The 21,885-nt window shown below is 41.7% G+C and overlaps 2 protein-coding genes across 2 annotated transcripts in view; both read left to right on the top strand.

Annotated features, from left to right (window-relative positions):
* ELOVL7 (ELOVL fatty acid elongase 7) overlaps positions 1–312 on the top strand; it is a 69,014-nt gene extending 68,702 nt beyond the window's left edge. Inside the window, exon 8 of the mRNA XM_060091711.1 lies at positions 103–312. Within this exon, the coding sequence (XP_059947694.1) occupies positions 103–312 (210 nt within the window). The remainder of the gene's footprint in view (positions 1–102) is intronic.
* Positions 313–7,119: 6,807 nt separating this feature from the next.
* On the top strand, positions 7,120–21,458 carry LOC132486757 (tyrosine-protein kinase RYK-like). Its single transcript, XM_060094329.1, is given in 5 exon segments — positions 7,120–7,276; positions 9,219–9,341; positions 19,444–20,090; positions 20,092–20,324; positions 20,326–21,458. Coding segments are annotated over 5 exon segments (2,238 nt in total). The 3' UTR covers positions 21,404–21,458.
* Positions 21,459–21,885: the final 427 nt, after the last annotated feature.

Genomic DNA, 21,885 nt, shown 5'->3' with positions numbered 1-21,885 from the left:
TTGGAGAGTGTTTAAACATAAGCAGACAAAGAATGCATTAAATAATTGCTCCATTGTGACTCTTCGTAGCTAAACAATACTTTTCATTCTTCCGTCTGTTAGGTCCAGTTCGTTATTGTCACTATACACATAGGCCAGTTCTTTTTCATGGAGGATTGCAAGTACCAGTTTCCAGTCTTTCTGTACATCATTATGAGTTACGGGTGCATCTTTCTGCTGCTCTTTCTCCATTTTTGGTACCGTGCTTACACCAAAGGTCAGAGGCTACCCAAAACAGTGAAAAATGGAATCTGCAAAGACAAAGATCACTGAAATTCAAGCACAGCATAAATCTATGAATAAGACTGCTATCTTGTCTTCCTTGACAATCAAGAGATATTTCCATGTGCAGTGCATTTTGTATATTTTTCAAAACCAAGAGCTTGTATTTTTATGATAAGTTATTGGGGTTTCTGATATTTGAGAGCCCAAAGCTCCCAGGTAACAGTCTTCTGATAATTAGAGCCTAAAGCAGCCAATTTTTCAGCTGCTTTTAAACCTAATCTAAAGGTTTTATTTAACACATTTTGTTAGATTGAAAGAAGGATGTGAAACAGTATAGTACTCTTCAAAGAAGTCCAGTATAGATGAAAAATATCGTTAGATATTTTGAGCACGGACAGAGATCCATGCCGTACAGTAGATTCCTTCTGCCGGGTCTGGAAACCTTTAACTGTGGGCTCTGGCTTTGTTGCTTGTTGACTATATTCAGAAGACACTGTATTTACTCTAAACTTAAATTCCCATTCTAAAGAGCTAATAGGGTGAACGTTAAGTGTATTTTTGATCAGTTATCATTTAAAATCACTAATGGTATTTTTTAATGGATCTCTTGAGTAGCCGGCACCAGTTTTGCTTGTAAGACTTCCTCACAACGCTTTTGTTGTGTAAACTGTTTAAAAGTGACAATCCTTTAGGGTAGTACATTGATGCACTTGAAACTAAGGTTAAGTTATTATTTTGAAAACAAGGTGATTTGTTCTGATGGCTTAATGAACACTTTGCTATTACCGTTTTGCAATGAACTTTGTATATTTTGGGAAAGAGGTGAATTTATCAATGGAAAAAATAGTTGTCTGTAGTATTGTAATGTCACTTTCTAATATCATGGTTTAAAGGATTATCTTGGTTAAATATATATTGGTTAGATGTGTAAATGTTCATGTCATTGGCACACATTAAATGATTTTAGACCACCCAGGGATGGGTTAAGAGTGGCTTGTGAAGCAACTGGAAGCAAATGGTGGCACAGAGATTACCCAGGGAGGATCTGGTGATAAGGGTCTCTCTCATAATGAGAGCGAGCAAGAGAGAGACTGTATAATAGTTATTGTTACAGATTCACTGCATGGAAAAATATTTTCCAGAATTATGAATTAATTAACAGCCTGGAATTCTTTTTTTCAAACTTATAAACTATATAATGAGGGACTGAAATTCATTTTGCATAGCTCTCATTTCTTTAAAATTGCTACTTTCTAAAAGTCATATTTTCTTGTTGGAGAACCCAATTACTGATCAGTAGAGTTTTGCCCAAGAAACAGCAATATTTGGACATTTCTGAATTTTTCCACAGTGTTTTTTTTTCTTGTTCTATTTTACTTGATTTTGAAGGATTGCTTATGCTTGTATGACTGTAAGCAATTAGTACCCCAGTAATTGTGTAACACACAGTGATACTTATTGTACAACAAAGCCTGAGTTTTTACCAACTGTAAACTCCTGTAGTTAGGTGTCTCCCTCCTAACCCATTAATCTGTACCATGGCCTTTTCTCTTCACACTCAGCAAATTAGTAAGGTTATTTGCCTTTAGTGACTTCACTCGCTTACAGTGTGAGAATTTGAGGGTTGATAAAAGGGGAGATTTCATTTTTTTTTAAATAAATAGTAAAGAACAGGAGAGCAAAGCTAAAAGAAACAGAAGCTCTAATTTATTTCTCTGTGAGAGTCTCAGGGTTCCTTAAGTGTTTTCCTATTTTTCTCTTCAAATCCAGCCTGTGCTAAAATGAGGAGGTATGGTAGATGCTGTTACACATACACATAATTCCCAAAGACCCCAGTAGGGTAAAGACCAAAAGGAAGCAAACCTAAAAGAAGAGAAAACAGGAGGGTTTGTTTCTTCTCTTGCATACTTTCTGCCCTGCACTGTACAATCCCTCCTTGTCTCCCTGTAGTCTTTAAAATGTTTGCTGTGCCTGTGAACTAACAGCAACATGTGACAGAATCACATTCTACATTATATGAATAGGAATGGAGAACTAGAATGTTACATGAAAAGAAATCACAGCTGGCAGAGGTCACCTCCGTATGAACATCAGCAGATTAGAATGGTTATCTGTAGGATTGGATGGGCATTGTTTTATTAAACAGCTCTGTGGGTCACATAGAGTTTCTGTTGGAGTTTCATCCCACTTTTCAGGACTTCCTTGCCTTTGGGTTTGCTTACCTAACAAATAAAAAGGCCAAAAGGCCAGCTGCAAAATCTGGCTTATGACATAAAGCTCTATGAATCCTTTAGAACCTATATCTATATTACAAATAAATGCAAATGTAAAATTTTAAATATCTGTGGGACATTGCCATTTTACAGTCTTAACTGAGTAGAATTCTTAACTGAGCAGAATTCTTAACTGAGCAGACTACATTGTTACATAAATTATAAGATTATGATGTTATACTTCTTCAATTATCCCTTATCTCTGTTAACTACTTTTAATGACTGTGGAAAACTCTGTGGATACTGTCAAAGTTTGGATTTGGTTTTTGGTATGTGTATTATAATAAATATGTGGTATCACATGCACATGTGTGTGTCTTTCATTTTGGAATCTAACTGCATATGTTTGCCTGGATAGATGGTGTTTAATATGAATATTCATTTAACCAAATCATTTTACACATTTGTTGTACACTTGTTATGTTCAGAGCCCTGTGCTAGACATTAGAGTGATACAAAATACAAAGATGCCTACCGCATAGTTGGGACCTCCTGGAGCTTGCAGGCTGGCAGAGGAGATTATGTTACAGGGAAGTATATGATTGGTGCCATATGATTGAAAGTCATGGCACTTAGCAAGCAGGTAGGCTCCATGAAGGTATTTAAATTTGGGTCATGTATTTAAGATGTACAGGTTGTCAAAATGGGGAGTGGGTTAGTGGGCAAGGTGTTCTAAGTGAAAAGAAATAACAACTCAAGGCCCAGGGGAAGGAAAGCATTAGGAAAGTGTAGGGAATGGCCAACAGACCAAACTGAGTGAGGCGTCCTGTAGGTGTCACAGAGAGATGAGGCCAGTAGGGAGGAGGGCTCTGACACTGGAGATGAGCTGCTGCAGCATCCACCCTTGATGCCCCAGGCAAATAGGAGCTTTCAAAGATTTGGGGGAGAGGAGAGGTATGACCAAAGTGGTACCTTACGAAGAGTCACCTGGTGGGGTGGGGTGGAGGCATGAGACACTAAAGGCAGAGATAAATTAGTTGATTAGGGTGAGGGGAAGAGAGCTGGAATGTGTGACTGGAAAGAAAGAGGCTGCTGTGAGAGAGCTTCTGATGGGAGAGTTGAATCTGGCGACTGATTGACCAAGGATGAGATGTGCTGCACAGTTCAGAGAAGCAGTGTGGGAGTGTGGAAAGGAGGCCGAATCTGAAGCTGTGACGCATGGATATTAGATGCCAAGCAACCTTGAACAAGCCAGTTAACCTCTCTCAGCTTGTTTCTTCATCTGTAAAATGAGAATAATAGTACAAGTTCTTGCTGGATTGTTGTGTGGTTTAAATGAGATAATATATTTAAAAGCCTTCTGTAGGGCTTCCCTGGTGGCGCAGTGGTTGAGAGTCCACCTGCCGATGCAGGGGACACGGGTTCGTGCCCCGGTCCGGGAAGATCCCACATGCTGCAGAGCGGCTGGGCCCGTGAGCCATGGCCGCTGAGCCTGTGCTTCCGGAGCCTGTGCTCCGCAACGGGAGAGGCCACAACAGTGAGAGGCCCGTGTACCGCAAAAAAAAAAAAAAAAAAAAAAAAAAAAAAAAAAAACTTGACTTAAAAGCCTTCTGTAGTAACTGGTGAAAATATGAAATAACATAAGCACAAAGAATACAGATTTACCAGGCTTGAGTGGGGAGGAAAAGAAGGTGGATCCTTACCCAAGAGAGACCAAGGGGTTTGGTACCTCCACTTCAGGACATAAGTATATGTGTTGATTGGGGAGGAGGTGGGGACAAAAGTTTTTCTAGACGTTTCCAGCAGATGCAGTCACAATGCAGCAGGCTCACAACAGGTCCTGTTACACCAGCCTGCCCCAGAGAGACCAGAGGGCTCTTACTTTTATGGGGCTACCTGGGTGTGATCATGGCTTTCACTGACAGCTGGTATCAGGTCAGGCTGTACTTGCACATATGGCCCAACAATCTTTACAAACTGAAACACCCTTATCATCTAAAAGAGCATTTGTTCCTATATTTAAGCTGCAGCATTTTGAAAATATTGCTGTACCTTGTGTATATTCTAAAGCCGACAGGATTCAGTTAATTTAGGGGACAGTCTGGTTCCTAAGAGAGAAGGCTTGGTACGAGGTAGTATTGGCTTCAAGTGCCCAGGCCGCCCAAGGGGACATTCTGTGCTTAGTACTTACAACTTCAGTATGCATGATGTAAGCATCTGACTACCTGAATGTGAAGGCCGTGAGCGCAGACCTGCTGCCTTTTGTCTTAAAAGCTGCACGAATCTTGGCCAGCGTGTCTTCTGCTTGCTTTGTGTTATCGTGCCCATGAATCTTTTCCTTTCTTTCTTTTTATTGTGCCAAATATCCTACTTCAGGCCCAAATAGTTTTGCCCAGATGAGGGAATTATCCTTGGTCTTTTTGCATTTTGACCGACTATAAGAACATTTTATCCAACTAGGCTGCTTTCGTGGAGGGGAGCTTGGTGCAGTGGCTGAGAGCACTGACTCTGGAACCAGCCACCTGGTCAGATCCTGGCTCTGTCGCTTATGAACTGTGTGACCCGGATGACCTCTCTGTCTTAGTGTCCCCACTGAAAGTAGGAACCCTGGCACTACTTCCCTCATCAGTTCATTGTGGAGATTAGATGAGTTAATACAGGGAAAAGTTTTAGGGCAGTGCCTTCCTTCTGGTTCAGGCCAAAAACCTGAGTCATCCCAAAAACCTGAGTCATCCTCAACTCCTCTTTCTCACTCAGCATCAAAGGCTTCCTCACTCAACATCAAAGGCTTCCTCTTAAAGTATCACCAGAATTTGACCACTTCTGGGCCCTCATCATGTCGGCCTGGATTTCTGAAATAGCTTCCTCTCTGACTCACTGCTTCTGCCTTTGCCTCTCTACAATGCATGGTCTACATAGCACCCAAAGTCATCTCAACATAAATTGATCATGTCACACTTATACTCAAAACCCACCAATGGCATGTGATTTCACCCAGAGAAAAAACCGAAGTCTCTACAATGGTCTACAAGGCCTTCCATGGTCTGTCTCCCCTGCCATTGCCCCTCAGTCCTCATCTCCCACTTGGCTCCCTCTGGCCCAGCCACACTGGCCTCCTTGTGTTCACTGGACTGTATGAGGCACATTTCCATCTTAGGCCTCAAGGTTTAGCTTTTGCCTCTGCCTTGGGGGCTCTTGCCCTTGGCTAAACCCCTCATTTCCCTCCGATCTTTGCTCAGATCTTGCTTTCTCAATGAGGCAGGCCCTGCCTGCCCTGTTTACTACTGCAGCTAGCACCTCTCTGTGCCTTGCTCTCTCTTTTTTCCCATACAGCTCTTATTACCTTCTAACATGCTATACAGTGTGCTTAGTTATTATTTATATTGCTTATTGACTGTCTTTCTCATTAGAAAATAACCTCCTTGCGGGTAGACATTTTTGTCCATTTTATTCACTGCAAGTGCCTAAAACAACGGCTGGCATATTACAGGAACTCAAAAAATTGGTATTGAATGAATGCATGAAACACCAAATAGGTGTTTGCTATTGTTACAGGTTCTCTCCCTCTGCTCACTTTTTACTGACTTATTCATTCATTCAACAACAGTTTTTTAAAAAAAAATAAATTTATTGATTTAATTTTGGCTGTGTTTCGTCTTGATTGCTGTGTGCGGGCTTTCTCTAGCTGTGGCGAACGGGGGCTACTCTTCGTTGTGGTATGCGGGCTTCTCATTGCGGTGGCTTCTCGTTGCAGAGCACGGGCTCTAGGCGTGAGGGCTTCAGTAGTTGTGGCTCACGGGCTCTAGATCACAGTCTCAGTAGTTGTGGCACATGGGCTTAGTTGCTCTGCGGCATGTGGGATCATCCCAGACCAGGGCTTGAACCTGTGTCCCCTGCATTGGCAGGCAGATTCTTAACCACCGCGCCACCAGGGAAGTCCCAACAGTTTGTTAAATTCCTAGTATGTAACAGGTTTTGTGCTGGACACTGAGCATAAAAAACAAGTCAAATAATAGCAATCCCCACAGAGGTTTACACTTGGATAGAGGGAGACAAACATGTAAACAAGTCAAGTGTTCCAGCTGCAAAAGTGGTGGTTTTTAATCTGCATAATGTAGGGACACAAAGGAGAGATAGTTCTCCCTGGCTGATGGCAGGATTTCAGAAAAGGCTTGAAAGAAGTGGTAGTATCATATGACTCATGAAAGGTGAGGGCCTGTTTGTTAGACAGAAAATGAAGACAAGAGTGTGCTCAAAAGATAATTCCAGGCAAGAAAGGGAAAGAAATGGCCTACATGAACTTGAAGGAAATGTGTAAGGTGAACCCAGTGTTTCAGCGTCAAGAGTACAGGCCCAGGGCCAGGACTGACTGGGATTCAGGAAGAAGGAACACATGGTGAGTTGTTTTTGGCCATGTTGAGTTTGAGGGATATCCCTCCATCAAATCTTCTCTTTTCCTCAGGCAGTAGTGTGGTGACTGTTCTTTCAAGGAGCTAGGATGAGGAGAGGATAAAGGGTAGTAGGCAAAGAAATGAGGGATTGAGGGAAATTTTTTTTTAAAGAAGAAGATGCATAAACATGTTTATTTCCTCTAGGGATGGCTTGAGGAGAAGAGTGAAAAGTTGTGTAAATACAGTGGGGAATGGATGTGCCTAGCCACAGCCACAGATGTGAAATATTTCCCAGCCTCCAGCAGGGCCCTGCTGAGTCTGGAGACCATACATCTGTAGTGGTCTCAATGTGCATAACCGTGTTAGCCCACAATCGTGTGAGCACCGAGAAGACTTGCACTGACCAAGGTGGGGATTTGCAAGAAAGATGCAGGAGGACAAGGAAGGGAGGATGTTGAGAGTGCCAGTAAGAGCAGACGAAGTGATGCATTATGGGAGCTGAAATCAAGATTCTCAAAGGACAGTGGTGCTTACGAAGCTCCTTATGTGTCTCATGCAGTAAAATCCTCACAATATCCCTGTAAGATAGGTACAATAAGGAAGATACAGGTAAGGAAATTGATGCTGATAGCATTTAAGTAACTTGCCCAAGATCATGCAGTTATGAAGTGGTAGAGCTGGTGTCAAACCAAATCTGTTTGATTTCAGAGCTCTTACTCTTAACCATTGTGCTGTAGGGCAAGGAGGGGTTGATGGAATAAGGGAGTGAACTGATTTGTAAGTTCACCTAGGAACGATGAAAACCCAGAATAACAGTTACTTAAACATGAGAAATTCTTTCTCATGTAAAGTTCCAGAGATGTGCAGTCAGAGCTGAGTTGGTTACACTATAGTATCAAAGACCCAGGAACATTCTATCTGGTGACTCTGCTATATGTGGCTTCCACTCCATAGTTATCTCATGATCCAAAATGGGTGTTGGAACTCCAGCCGTTATATACACATTTCAGCCAGCATGAAAGAGGAAGAGGATAAGAGAAGAACTTGATCTCTCCATTTAAGGACAAATAACAAAAGTGGTAACTCATTGGCCAGAATCTAGTCATATGGGTCGCATGTAGCATAAAGTAATCTGGGAAGTGTAGTTTTTATTTTAGGTGACTCTACGTCAAGCTAAAACCAGAGATTCTATAACTATGGAAGAAGAAGGTGAATGGGCAAGGGTTGTAGGCTGTGGTCAGAAATTCAAAGTGTGGAGGTAACACTGGATGGCTCTGGAAGTGAGAGTCTGACATAGAAACTGTATGCTGGTTATTGGAATTGAACAGATGAGGAAGTGTTAGGCATGGGCTGGATGGGTTGTCCATGTGAATGTTGAAGAGCCTCACGATGATGAAGAATCTTGGGAGACTTCCCTGGTAGACCAGTGGTGAAGAATCCGCCTTCCAATGCAGGGGACACATGTTTGATCCCCCATCAGGGAACTAAGATCCCACATGCCATGGGGCAATTAAGCCCGCGCCACAACTACTGAGCTTGTGCGCCTCAACGAGAGAGCCCGAGTGCTGCAAACTACAGAGCCCACGCACTCTGGACCCCGCACACCACAACTAGAGAGAAGGCCGCGTGCCACAGCAAAGAGCCCGTGCTACAGTGAAAGATCCCGTGCCACAGTGAAAGATCCCGTGTGCCTCAGGGAAGACCCTGTGTGCCATGACTAAGACCTGATGCAGCCAAAAAAATAAAAGAAAAATAAATACATTAAAAAAAGAAAAGATGATGAAGAATCTTGGAATAAAGATTAGCCAGGTGACAAAGTGCTCTGAATAGGGAGGGGTATATGGCCAAGAAGACAACAGATGACAGTAATGAGAAAAGCAAAGTGATAAAAACCTCAAAATCTGGGATGTGCAGGACTTAGGTTCTTTTTTAAAATAAACTTCACAATAGTTTTAGATTTACAGAAAAATTACAGAGTTAGTACAGAGAATCCCATAAATGCTTACCCAGTTTTCCCTATTATTAACATCCTACAGGGACTTCCCTAGCGGTCCAGTGGTTAAGACTTCGCCTTCCAATGCAGGGGGTGCGGGTTTGATCCCTGGTCAGGAAGCTAAGATCCCACATACCTCGCGGCCAAAAAACCAAAACATAAAATGAAGCAATATTGTAACAAATTCAGTAAAGACTTTAAAAATGGTCCACACCAAAAAAAAAAAAAATCTTATATAAGTATGGTATATTTGTTACAATTAATGAGCCAATACTGATACATTACTATTAACTAAAGTCCATACTTTATTTAGACAGATTTCTTTAGTTTTTAACCTAATGCTCTTTTCTGTTCCAGGATCCCATCCAAGATACCACTGCATTCAGTTGTCATGTTTCCTTAGGCTCCTCTTAGCTGTCATAGTTTCTCAGGCTTTCCTTGTTTTTGATGACATTGACAGTTCTGAGGAGTACTGGTCAGGTATTTTGTAGAATGTGCCTCTTTTGGAATTCGTCTAATGTTTTTCTCATGATTACATGTGTTGTTATGTTTTAGGAGGAAGACAATAGAGGTAAAGTATCATTCTTATATCATATCAAGGGTACATACTATCACCATGACTTTTCACTGTTGATGTTAACCCTGATCACCTGGTTGAGGTAATGTTACTCTTTTTTTCTCCTTTTATACTTTATTCTTTGGAAGGGAGTGACTATGTACAGTCATACTTAAGGATACCCCCTTGAGGGCAAAGTATCTGCATAAATTATTTGGAATTCTTCTGCTTGAGTCAGTTACCTATTCTGTCCCACTTATTCATTCTCTCATTTATTTACAGTAGTATGGACTCGTGAATATCTACTTTATACTCTTGGTTATAATTCTAATACTACCTCATTTATTTTGTTGCTCAAATTCTTCCAGCTTTCACCACTGGGAGCTCTTCCAGGTGGCTTCTGTATCACATTGACATATCTCTACTTCCTCACTTTCTGGCACTACAAGATGCTCCAGACTTATCTTGCATATTTCCTGCCCCAGTCCTGGAATCAGCCAGTTCTCCAAGGGGCCCTGGTTCCTTTGGCTGGAGAATGGTATTAGAAACCAAGAGCTGGCACCAGGTGTGCTCACTGCTACTGGGATGTCATTGCTTCTAGACCCTATCAGCTGACAGAGCAAGGAAGTATATGTGTGTATACTAACCAGTGCATATGCATATATCTATAAATGTTTCTATATGTAACCATCTGTATCTATATTAAGATAAGCATAAGTTCATATTAATATCTTCAATTCTAATCCATTACTAAATGGATCACTCTAGCCTTTGCTCCTTGCTTATCTGTAACTGCTTCTGAGAAACCTTGCCCCAACATCTGCCATGTGTTTACTTAATAGTTCAATTCTGGTATACATGGATAGTGGTTTCAGAACTGTTAACCCATACCCCACTTGATCAACTAAAGTTCCTTTTGCCTTTCATTTACAGACTCCACTCATTTCCACAGTTACTTACGTCAGCACCTTCCCCCCTCATCCTCTTCAATGAGGTTGTTTCATATATTTGTAATAGATTATTTTGTCACATTCTACCTTCTATCCTGGGAACCTCTCACCTTCTAAACAATTAAAAAAATTTTTTGCCGCCTTTGAGGTTGACTCTTTGTGCTTTAAAGCTCTTTGAGTTTTGATAAATATGTGGTGCCATATATCCACCATCACAGTATCACACAGGATCGTTTCACTGTCCTAAAAAATCCTCTGTGTTTCACCGGTTCAACCCTTCCCCACCCTGAACCCTTGACATCCACTAATCTATTTACCATCTCTATAGTTTTGCCTTTTCCATAATGTCATATGAATGGAATCATGCAGTATGTAGCCTTTTTGGATTAGATAGCTTCACTTAGAAATATTCATTTAAGATACCTCCATGTCTTTGTGTAGTTTGACAGCTCATTCCTTTCTGTTGCTCAGTAATAATCCATTGGCCGGATGTACCACAGTTCTTTATGCATTCACCTATTGAAGGACATCTTGGTTGCCTCCAGCACGGGAGGATTATGAGTAAAGCTGCTATAAACATTCACATATGGTTTTTTGTGAGGACATAGGCTTTCAAATCGAATGGATAAATGCCTAGGAGCACAATTGTATGGTAAGACCATGTGTAGCTTTGTCAAAAAACTTCCAAAATGTCTTCCAAAGTGGCTGGTACCATTTTACATTCCCACCAGCAATGAATGAGAGTTCCTGTTGCTCCACATTCTCATCGGAATTTGATATTTTCAGATTTTTGGATTTTAGACATTCTAGTAGGTATATAGTGTTATCTCTGTATTGTTTTAGTTTGCACTTTCCTCATGACAAATGATATTTAGTATAATCAAGTTCTTTCTATTCCTCACATGGGATGCTTTTTATTTTCTGATCTTTGCAAATTCCACACATTAGCCAGCCTTTGTTCAAGTGCTTTCTCCTCCGTGATGTCTTTACAAACCTTATGAGCCCTTAACATCACCTTCCTTTTTTGACTTTCTATTGCACTATAGCGGAGTTACATCATACTCATATCGAACTTGCTCAGATTCAGTTACAGATCCACAATCTTTGCCAGTGATTATGAAACCCAAAGTTTTAAGTTTGCAGCACATGTATTTGGTGGCCAAACCTGAGTTGGCAAGGAGAGACCATCTTTTTATTCATCCACACAGGTGAATATTCACATATTTTACTGCTGAAATATGGTTGTGTTTGATTATGTGGTGCTGCCCAAAGCTCTACTGTGATGTTAAATAATATACTGTACATGTACCACATATTCTTCTCAAAAACATTCTAGGTTACATTTAGTAATCCTCAAGGGAGTAATGGTATTTTAATTTTCTAGGAACGGGGAGGAAATGGATCTGAAGAGGCTGAGAGATACCTTTGGCTTCTGAGAGCAGAGGGGACCTTCACCTTCCTTTGATAGTATTTCTGGGGAGAAATGGCTGCAGGGGGCATCTGGTCAGACAGGTCCAGAAAGAGCCTAGTAAAGATTTCTGGACCTTGAGGCTGTAGAAAGGGGATGTTGAATCCATGGGGAGAGGGAGGGAAGGTCAGTGGGCATCACGAGGGCCATGTCTAAGGTCAGATGACAAAAGTCATGCTCCCTCACCCCACCTTCCCATACCTTCAGAAAACTGTGGAAAGAACTGAGGGTAAATTTTTATCTGTTAAATAGGATCAAGCAAATAAGGATAAAAGTCAGGGTTAGAAATTAAGTTGGACTTATAAAAAACAGAAGCAGTTCTATTTCTTGGAGTCATGAGTTTTAGGGCTAAGAATCATACCTGACATATAGAGGTAAAATTACGTCTAGTCCTCACAGAGAGGTTGATCCATGTCATTGGAATAAACTGCTCAGGGTCTCACATCTTGGATGTCTTTGAATCAGCCTTCCAACCTGACTACTGACTCACAGATCAATGCAGTATCTGATTTTCATTAGTAGATAGCCCTGTGGTGTCATGTGAACTGATTGCTTACATTATGGTACTTTTCCATGTATTTTCCTCACCTGTGTACTGTGTAACTCTCCAGCTTTCTTCTTTGTACCATTTTGCAAAGTGAATCAAGATAAATGCTTTCTGAAATTGCCCTACATTGTAAGAGTAATCACAGTTGCCAAGAGAGAAGCTTTAAGACTGCAATTTTTAACAATATAAATCAATTTCATACCTACAGGCAAAGTAGCCTAGTATGGCAATTCCTCATTTAAAGTACATTTTGTTTGCCATTATTTCTTTCACTAGAGAGCACTTTTGCATAAAAGCGCAATATATTTTGTCCTAGTTGAATCAGAGTTACTTCAAAGGAGTAGTATCTAATTTTGTGTCCCTGGCTATAGGAGGGAAGGGAGCACCTGTTGCTGCTGGCTGGTGGTGCTGGTGGTGATGGTGATGGTGGTGATGGTGATGGTGCTGGTGGTGTGAGGTGTGATTTTTTTTCATATCTAGTGGCCTCCTTCAGCACTTCAATGACTGTTCCAATTTCTTTCTTCTGGACTACTGTTGACTACTATGGACTAATTATGCAGATTCTTCTTGGTCTTTCCTCCTAGGGTCAAACACATGAATCCCCAAACTGAATATCACAATTACTTTTAGAATATCTTATCTGTGATTCACAATCACATTGTCATTTTTGTACAGGAGTCTTTCTTGTCATTTCTTCATGGGCTCTAACACTTAAGAAATGTGCGAGACCTGTACTACAATGAGTTTATCTTTGCCTAATTCATTGTTTTATGTGTGCATACTTTTCTTTTCTTTTTTCCAGCTTTACTGAGATATTATTGACAAATAGGAATTGTATATATTTAAGGTATCCAACTTGATGTTTTAAATACATTGTGAAATGATCACCACAATCAATCTAATTAACAAATTCATCACTTCACATAGTTACCATTTCCCTCCTTCCTTCTTTCCTTTCTTCTTCTTCTTCTTCTTTTTTTTTTTGCGGTACGCGGGCCTCTCACTGTTGTGGTCTCTCCCGTTGCGGAGCACAGGCTCCGGACGCGCAGGCTCCGCGGCCATGGCTCACGGGCCCAGTCGCTCCGTGGCATGTGGGATCTTCCCGGACCGGGGCGCAGGCAGACTCGCCACCAGGGAAGCCCCTTTCCTTTCTTCTTGCTTTTCTTGTGGTAAGAGCACTTAAGATCTACTCTTTTAGCAAATATCAAGTATATAATACAGTATTGTTAACTACAGTTACCACACAGTACATTAGATATTCAGAACTTATTCATCTTGCATAACTGAAACTTTGTGCCTTTTGACCAATATCTCCCCATTTTCCCCTCCCACCCAGCCCCAGGCAACCACCATTCTGCTCTCTGCTTCCATGAGTTTGACTACTTTAGATACCTCATATCGGCGAATCATGCAGTATTTGTCTTTCTGAGCCTGGCTTATTTCACTTAGTGTAATGTCTTCCAGGCTCATTCACATTGTCACTAATTTTTTCAAACGTGTCCTTGTAGGGGATATGTTTTTATGGCTGTACATAACCAGCTGGCAAACATATGTATGACACAATTTTTAATAATCGAAGATAATCTGGGATAATATGGATAAAGACATGGGCTATATTGATAAATAACTTTTTACTCTGATCCATGAGGTAAGAAAATGGGGCAGAGTATTACCATGGCTTATAAATAGCCAGATGGTGGGATTCTTCAATACTGTAAGAGCTACATTTCAAATCTTTACCCCTAATTATTTGGTAATTGACTAACATATTGATCCTTCAGTTTCTCCTTTCCTTGTTTTACAAATGGAAAAGGTTGTTAGAATAAGGCAGAAATGTGTGGTTTATGGGTTTAGAGGCAGTGGAGGAAAGACGGGCCAATGCATCTGTCTAATTAGGGAAGTCTTCAAGAAGAAGAGCGCCAAGACAAGCCTGTAATGATTTGGTTGTTAAGACATCACAGTTTTTACTTTTTTACAGCGTTTACAATGTGAAACTTTCAATGCTTAGTTGATTGTACCTTGCATGTACTGTGGAAAGTAAACACGTTTATTCTGGTTTAAGTACAGAATTGGGAAGGAGAAACGACTTCATTATTTTCATTGTTTTGTTTTTTCCTTCTAATTCTTCTTTTCAAATATATTATTTTTCCAAGTCTAATTTAAAAGATAGTATAAGCTAAAAGTAGAAAATGTGGAAAATACAAAAAGTACAATTGGAAAATGAAAAATCTACTTATATCCCCTCCACCCAAAGAAGTCCACTGTTAACATTTTGTTATAAATGTCAGGTAACTATCGACAAATAATGCTACTTAACAAAACAACCTCAAAATCTCAGTGGTTTACAGCAACAAATATTTATTTTTCCACTCATGGGTCTGTGGGTTGGTTGGGTTGATTTTGCCTGAACTCAGGTTTGGCTCTAAGCAACAGGTCTGGGGTAAGTCCATGTCATGTGAGTTATTTTGGGCCCCAGCTTAAGAAAAAGAACTACAATTTTCCAGTGAAGTGGTATGAAGTGGGTATAAGCTGCCCTGGGAAAGAGTGGGTGGGGCTATAGATGAAACAGCATTGGCCATAAGTTGCTAATTATTGAAATTGTGGGTTTGCTATACTATTCTCTCCACTCATTCATATGTTTAAAATTTTACATAATAAAGAGTTAAATTTGTATCCAAATACTGCTTTTACTATTAGAAAATTCTTTTGATAACAATCCCTTAATATTTGTATATATATTATTATTATTATTTTATTTGTTAGCAAATACTGTGGATTCAGTGTCTAACCTGTGATTGTGTAATGGTCATGAGCTCGTCTTAAGATCCTTCCAAAGGTCCATCCATTTTTATTGAAGCTCCTGACTTGTTATCTTTGTTTGATTCACTGTGTGTTCAGTAATAGATGCAGACAAAACTGGAAACTGTTTTAATAATGGGTATACCAGGATCACCACTGCCACTGCCCGCCTGCCCCCCCCCCCCGCCCTAGCCAGAAATAATCACATCCAAAGTAGTTCTACAGTTTGTTTGTTCATAGACCATCTGTCATCCTATGTATTTACCCAGGGTTTATCAGCACTATAACCAGCCATTCCATTCTTCTGTTAAACCCCAAGAGGACTCCAAGGGACTGAGCAGAAAGGCTCTCTACCTCGACCCCAGCCAGCTCTGTCCACCACTGCATTTAAGAAAGTAAGTCCTCAATGAGGGGCTAGCTCATCATAGTCTAGTCTAGACTGAGGTCTAGGAAGCTCACAGCCCCTAGGACAAAATCTTTTTCCCACATGGGGAAAGAGGATGACAAGACATCCTCTTTGTCATCAAACATTATTGCAAAATCCCTACAGACATAGGGAGGGAATTTCCACTGATGGGAGACTCAGCCATAAGATCAAGAGTGATCTATCTCCACAGCCCTACCAGGACTTTCACCCATAAGAATAATCTATCTGTGGAATGAGGACAGCATTCCTAGAAAGTGACTGCTGGCTGAATAGTCCAAGTTCTTTGATTTTTAAGTACCTGTAACACTACTAATTCTTCTACTAGACACAGGTGAATTAATAGTCTTAACCAGTAGTTGAAATTTCTTTCTTTGTAGTGCTAGTAATTTAACTATTTGGTTTGGTTATCTACTGTTGCACAACAAGTGATCCCAAAGACATTGAAAGATAAACTACCACAGGTTCTGTGGATCAGGAATTTAGACAGGACATAGCATATATTGCTCATCATCTCTCTTCCATAACTGAGGCCTTTTGTTCTGAAGATTCAAAAGGCTGGGAATGCCTTGAAAGGCTGAGGGCTGAAATCATCTGGAGGCTTCTTTACTCACATGTGAGGCACCTGGGCTGAGATGACTCCAAGGCTGGGCTCAGCTGGGCTATCAACCCGTGCCAACACTTGGCCTCTCCCAAGCTTGGCTTTTCACAGCATGGCGGCTGGGTTTGTAGAGTGAGGACCCAGTAAAGAAACTTCTGTAGAGTGAATGGTCCAAGAAAACTGGGGGGAATCTGCATTGCCTTTCAGGACCCAACTCCAGAAATCCCATGGCATCATTTCTGTCATACTCTATTAGCTGAAACAGTCATAAGCCCACTGGATTCATTCCGGAGACAGAGCGGCCGCCTCTTGACAGGAGGTGTTTCCAAGCATTTTGGGGCCTGTTTTAAAACCACTACATAACTTCAGATTCCAGTGGGAGCTGCTGCGCCTTCAGAGTTCCCCAGGTGAGCTACTTTGCTATCGGCATAATAACTGAATGAGTGCAGGGTAAACTATTGTCTGGCCTTGCAGTCTGGACAAAGTGCTTTAATATTCTTGCTTTTCCAAAATTCTTTCCCAGCATTCTTATCTCTAAAACAAAATGTGTAGTTTGACCACCTCATTTGTGTTTTTAGAGCTTTTTTAACGGCTCGATTCTCTTCTGTATTTTCTGTGGAGCATTCCAAATATATCATTTGTTTTGGTGTTAGGGAAGGAAATGTTTCCTCTGGTTGTCTAGCCTCCGTTTTTTTGTATCCAGTGGATAAACCGGTTGGGGTTATAGTCGGTGCAGGGCAGAGCAGAGCAGAGTGTTTTTGACACCCCTCCAGCTGTAGTAGCTGCAGGAGGCCCCTTCAATGGTGTCCTCACCAGGTGGAAGTAGCCAGTAGGCAGGCTCCTACCCTTGTGTCCCCAGTACCAGATACCAACCGTTTTACATAATATTGGCTACTTCTGTTTCGTCCCTGGCAACCTTCCCATGCCTGTCCTTTGCTCACTCTTCTATTAATTAATCTCTTTGCATTTCTTTAAACAAAGGCTCTTTTTATGTTTACATAGCAAACTTATGCTTTCTCGTTTTAAAATGGAACATTTAAAAACAGTTTTGTTTTTACTTTTTTCTTTCATTTATATTTTTCTGTATCTCTAATTTCCACAATAAACATGTATACTTTAAAAATAAACACACACTCAGTAGGATGGCCAGTATGTAAAAAAAAAAAAACCCAAACAGGAACCAATAAAGATCGGTAAATTGGAGAAATTGAAATGCTTTTGCAGTTTCAATGGAGAGAAGTTTGGTATAATAGTTCCTCAAAAAATTAAAAATAGAATTACCATGTAATCCAGCAATTCCACCTTTGGGTATATATACAAAAGAACTGAAAGCAGGGACTCAAAGAGGTATTTGTACACCCATGTTCATAGCATTCTTTACATTAGCCAAAAGGTGGGAGCCACTCAAGTGTCCATCGATGGATAAATGGGTACAGAGTTTCAGTTTCACAAAGTGAAAATAGCTCTGGAGATTGGTTCCACAACAACGTGAAAGTACTTAACACTACTTGAACTGTACACTTGAAAATGGTTAAGATGGTAACTTTTATGTTACTCCTTTCTCTTTGCATTTACTATGTCAATCAGATTTGGTGTCAGTTCTGCTAGCATTGTAAAAGGAGTTGGAAAACTTAAAAAAAAAATTTTTTTAGAGCACTCCCACATGCCTCACAGATTGTATGTGGCTTTAAGGAATCATTCAGATAATTCTCTGGACTCCCTTCCTCCCAGCTATCACTGCTAAAATTTTCCACCTCTCCAGGGCTGAGACAGACCAGGTTTTCAGCGGTGCCACATCTTAGGAGAGCAAAAGGGCAGATCCTTCAGAGTAAGGGAAGGGTGAAGGTCAGCCCTGTGCTCAGACTCTTCCCTCCCTTAACCTCTCACCTATCCCTTCCTCCTCTCTGCAAAAGATCCAAGCAAAATTCCAGCTCTTATCCATCTCTTTCTCTTCCTCCAGAGACCTCCACCCTGCTTTTGAAGGCTTTTGGAGCATGTTTGTTTATTGGCTTTGTGTACCTGTGTGTTCCTAAACTCTCACCATTATCAACTCCAATCTCACTTCTGTGCCCTCAGGGTCCTATGGAGTGAGCATCTGCCCAGCCTGCCAGCTACCCCATAGTCCCTTACCCTAGCTTATGACAATAAAGACCTCAGCATTTTTTTTGTTTCTCAGATATTCCAATTTCCTCTCTTTACCTCAGAACCTGCTAGACTCACTACTCCCATACCCTCTGCCACCAGCACTACTACCCCCCAACACACACACACACACACACACACACACACACACACACGCCTTTTTCCCTTGAATTGAGTAACTCCTATCCACTTTTCAGATCCTAGATCTCAGTTCCTATTTATTTATTTATTTATCGGCCATGCCACGCAGCATGCAGGATCTTAGTTCCCCGACCAGGGATCGAACCTGGGTCCTCTGCGGTGGAAGTGCAGAGTCTTAACCACTGGAGCACCAGGGAAGTCCCTCTACGTTCCTATTTTAAAGGAACCCTTCCCAACCCAGAATATGCCAGACTCCTTGATGTATGCCTAGAACTCAGTGTGCCTATTTTTAGAGACTTACAATTTTTGTAGTTAAATATTTATATGATCATTTGATTCATATTTGCCTTCTCCACTAGACTGTAAGCACAGGAAGGCCATGACTGTGTGTGTCTTGCTTCAAATTTTATCCCGGGTGCTTAGCACAGTGTAAGCATTCAAAAAATATTTGTTGAATCAATATAGAACTGTAAAGATAAGTTGTGAGCCTATTCTATATTACACTGGGTCAGGTATTGAAGGGTAAAGGGTTTAATACATAACACCTTATTTTTCACCTGCCCGAGTTTGGAACAAACTTGGAGATAGATGTAGGAGTCAGACAGATAAAGATAAAACAAAACAAAACTTTGTATCAAAGAGAAATGGCATAATAAATAGCATTTCCAGTTAAAAGGAATGGGAACTTCTTGGAGAAATGGCTGCTTCCAGGTGTGGAGAAGGAAATATATTATATGAGCTTAAAATATCTTGTAGCAGAAATAAAGACCCTATTTAAAAACTAATGGGGATATATGGAAACAACACAAGAGGTGGTTTCAAAAAGACAAGTGACAGAAATGGATCATAATTTGATAAATAAACAAGGAATCCCTGAGTCCATAATCATACTCAAAATGTGAGGGGAAGGGAGGAAAGCTATTTTTTATAAAAGAACTCCAGTTTAAAATGTAGAAGGAGGCCCGCCTCCCGCAGCGGAAGATGCGGCCGAGGAGGAGGCGGCGGCGGCGTGCTCCCGCGGTCCGAAGCGGCGGCAGGCTGCAACGGGCCGGCGGCGCGATGAGCTGGGCTGCCGCCCCCGGCTCGGGGCTCGGGGCTCGGGGTGGGGCGGGGGGTGGGCGGCGGCGGGCGGCCCACGCTTCTCCTCAGCGGCGGCGGCGGTGGCCATGCGCAGGACTGGGCGGCCGGGGCCGCCTCCCGTGGACCCGCGGCCTGAGGGCCCCGCCGCCGCCGCCCCTGCCCCGAGGCCGCCGGCGCTGCCTCCCGCGTTCGCGGGGCCCAGCGTGAGCCTCTACCTGAGCGAGGACGAGGTGCGCCGGCTCATGGGTCTTGTTGCAGAACTTTATTATGTGAGAAATGATCTTATGAGTCACCACGCCCTATCCTTTAACCTGTTAGTACCCAGCGAGAGAAATTTCCTGCACTTCACTTGGCATGCAAAGTCCAAGGTTGACTGTAAGCTGGGATTCCAAGTAGACAATTTCGTGGCTATGGACATGCCCCAGGTCGACATTTCTGCTCAGGGGGAAGTTCCACGCACTTTATCAGTGCTTCGGGTCGAGCTTTCCTGTACTGGCAAAGTAGATTCTGAGGTTATGATTACTAATGCAGCTCAATTTGACAGTAAATTCTTCAAAAAACTTTACAGTCTTAAATTTTAAACGAAGGAAAATGTGCTGCAAAAAACTTGAAGAAGTAAAAACGTCAGCCTTGGACAAAAACACTAGCAGAACTATTTATGATCCTGTACATGCAGCTCCAACCACTTCGCCGCGTGTGTCTTATATCAGCGTAGGGGTTTGCTGTGCAGTAATATTTCTTGTAGCAATAATATTAGCTTCATAGTATGAAAAGGATTGAACTGGATGACAGCCTCAGTGCCAGCAGTAGTTCCCAAGGGCTGTCTCAGCCATCTAACCAGACGACTCAGTATCTGAGAGCCGACACACCCAACAATGCAACTCCTATCACCAGCTCCTCGGGTTATCCCACCTTGCAGATAGAGAAGAATGACCTGAGAAGTGTCACTCTTTTGGAGGCCAAAGCTAAGGTGAAGGATATCGCAATATCCAGGGAGAGGATAACTCTAAAAGATGTACTCCAAGAAGGTACTTTTGGGCGTGTTTTCCATGGGATTTTAGGAGATGAAAAAGATCCAAATAAGGAAAAACAAGCATTTGTAAAAACAGTTGAAGATCAAGCTTCTGAAATTCAGGTGACAATGATGCTCACTGAAAGTTGTAAGCTACGAGGTCTTCATCACAGAAATCTTCTTCCTATTACCCATGTCTGTATAGAAGGAGAAAAGCCCATGGTGATATTGCCTTTCATGAATTGGGGGAATCTTAAATTGTTTTTACGGCAGTGCAAATTAGTAGAGGCCAATAATCCACAGGCAATTTCTCAACAAGACCTGGTCCACATGGCTATTCAGATTGCCTGTGGAATGAGCTATCTGGCCAGAAGGGAAGTCATCCACAAAGACCTGCCTGCTAGGAACTGTGTCATTGATGACACACTTCAAGTTAAGATCACAGACAGTGCCCTCTCCAGAGACTTGTTCCCTATGGACTATCATTGTCTGGGGGACAACGAAAACAGGCCAGTTCGGTGGATGGCTCTTGAAAGTCTGGTTAATAATGAGTTCTCCAGTGCTAGTGATGTGTGGGCCTTTGGAGTGATGCTGTGGGAGCTCATGACCCTGGGCCAAACGCCCTACGTGGACATCGACCCGTTTGAGGTGGCCGCGTACCTGAAAGATGGTTACCGAATAGCCCAGCCGATCAACTGTCCTGATGAACTATTTGCTATGATGGCTTGTGGCTGGGGCTTAGATCCGGAGTAGAGGCCCAAGTTCCAGCAGCTGGTCCAGTGTCTCACAGAGTTCCATGCAGCCCTGGGGGCCTACGTCTGACTCCTCGCACAGTCCCCCAGCGTCAGGAGGAAGGAGCCTGCCAGGGCTCACTTGCAGCCAGTCACGCATGCCTCATACGCCACGCAGCACCGCGGAAGCACATTTGTCTTCCAGAACACCGTGCTTTAGGAATGCTTTAGAATCGGAACTATCTAAGGCAGACTTAATGATGTCAAATATTTTCTAGATATCACTTTCGTTAGGTTGAACTGAAAATGTTTTTGTAACTTTTTTGGCCAAAAATTTTTTTAAACATAGTTAACTTTGGACTAGAGGTACATTCTTACAAAATAAATAAACAGTTTTTTTTTAAAAAATGTAGAAGGAATGATAGAATTAGAAAATCACTATTTGCAAACACCACTATTGCACATCACTATTTGCAATCAGTAATAACTGATTATGCATGGATGCTAAAACCATGGGTATAAGTTTGTTGGGGAACAGGATATTCGTATGGGCTCACAGTATCACCCAACAGG

This window comes from Mesoplodon densirostris, chromosome 3 (genome assembly GCF_025265405.1).
Source record: "Mesoplodon densirostris isolate mMesDen1 chromosome 3, mMesDen1 primary haplotype, whole genome shotgun sequence".
NCBI classification, from domain to species: Eukaryota; Metazoa; Chordata; class Mammalia; order Artiodactyla; family Ziphiidae; genus Mesoplodon; species Mesoplodon densirostris.
Note: the sequence above shows the minus strand (reverse complement) of the source record. Positions and strands in the feature narration are given on the sequence as shown.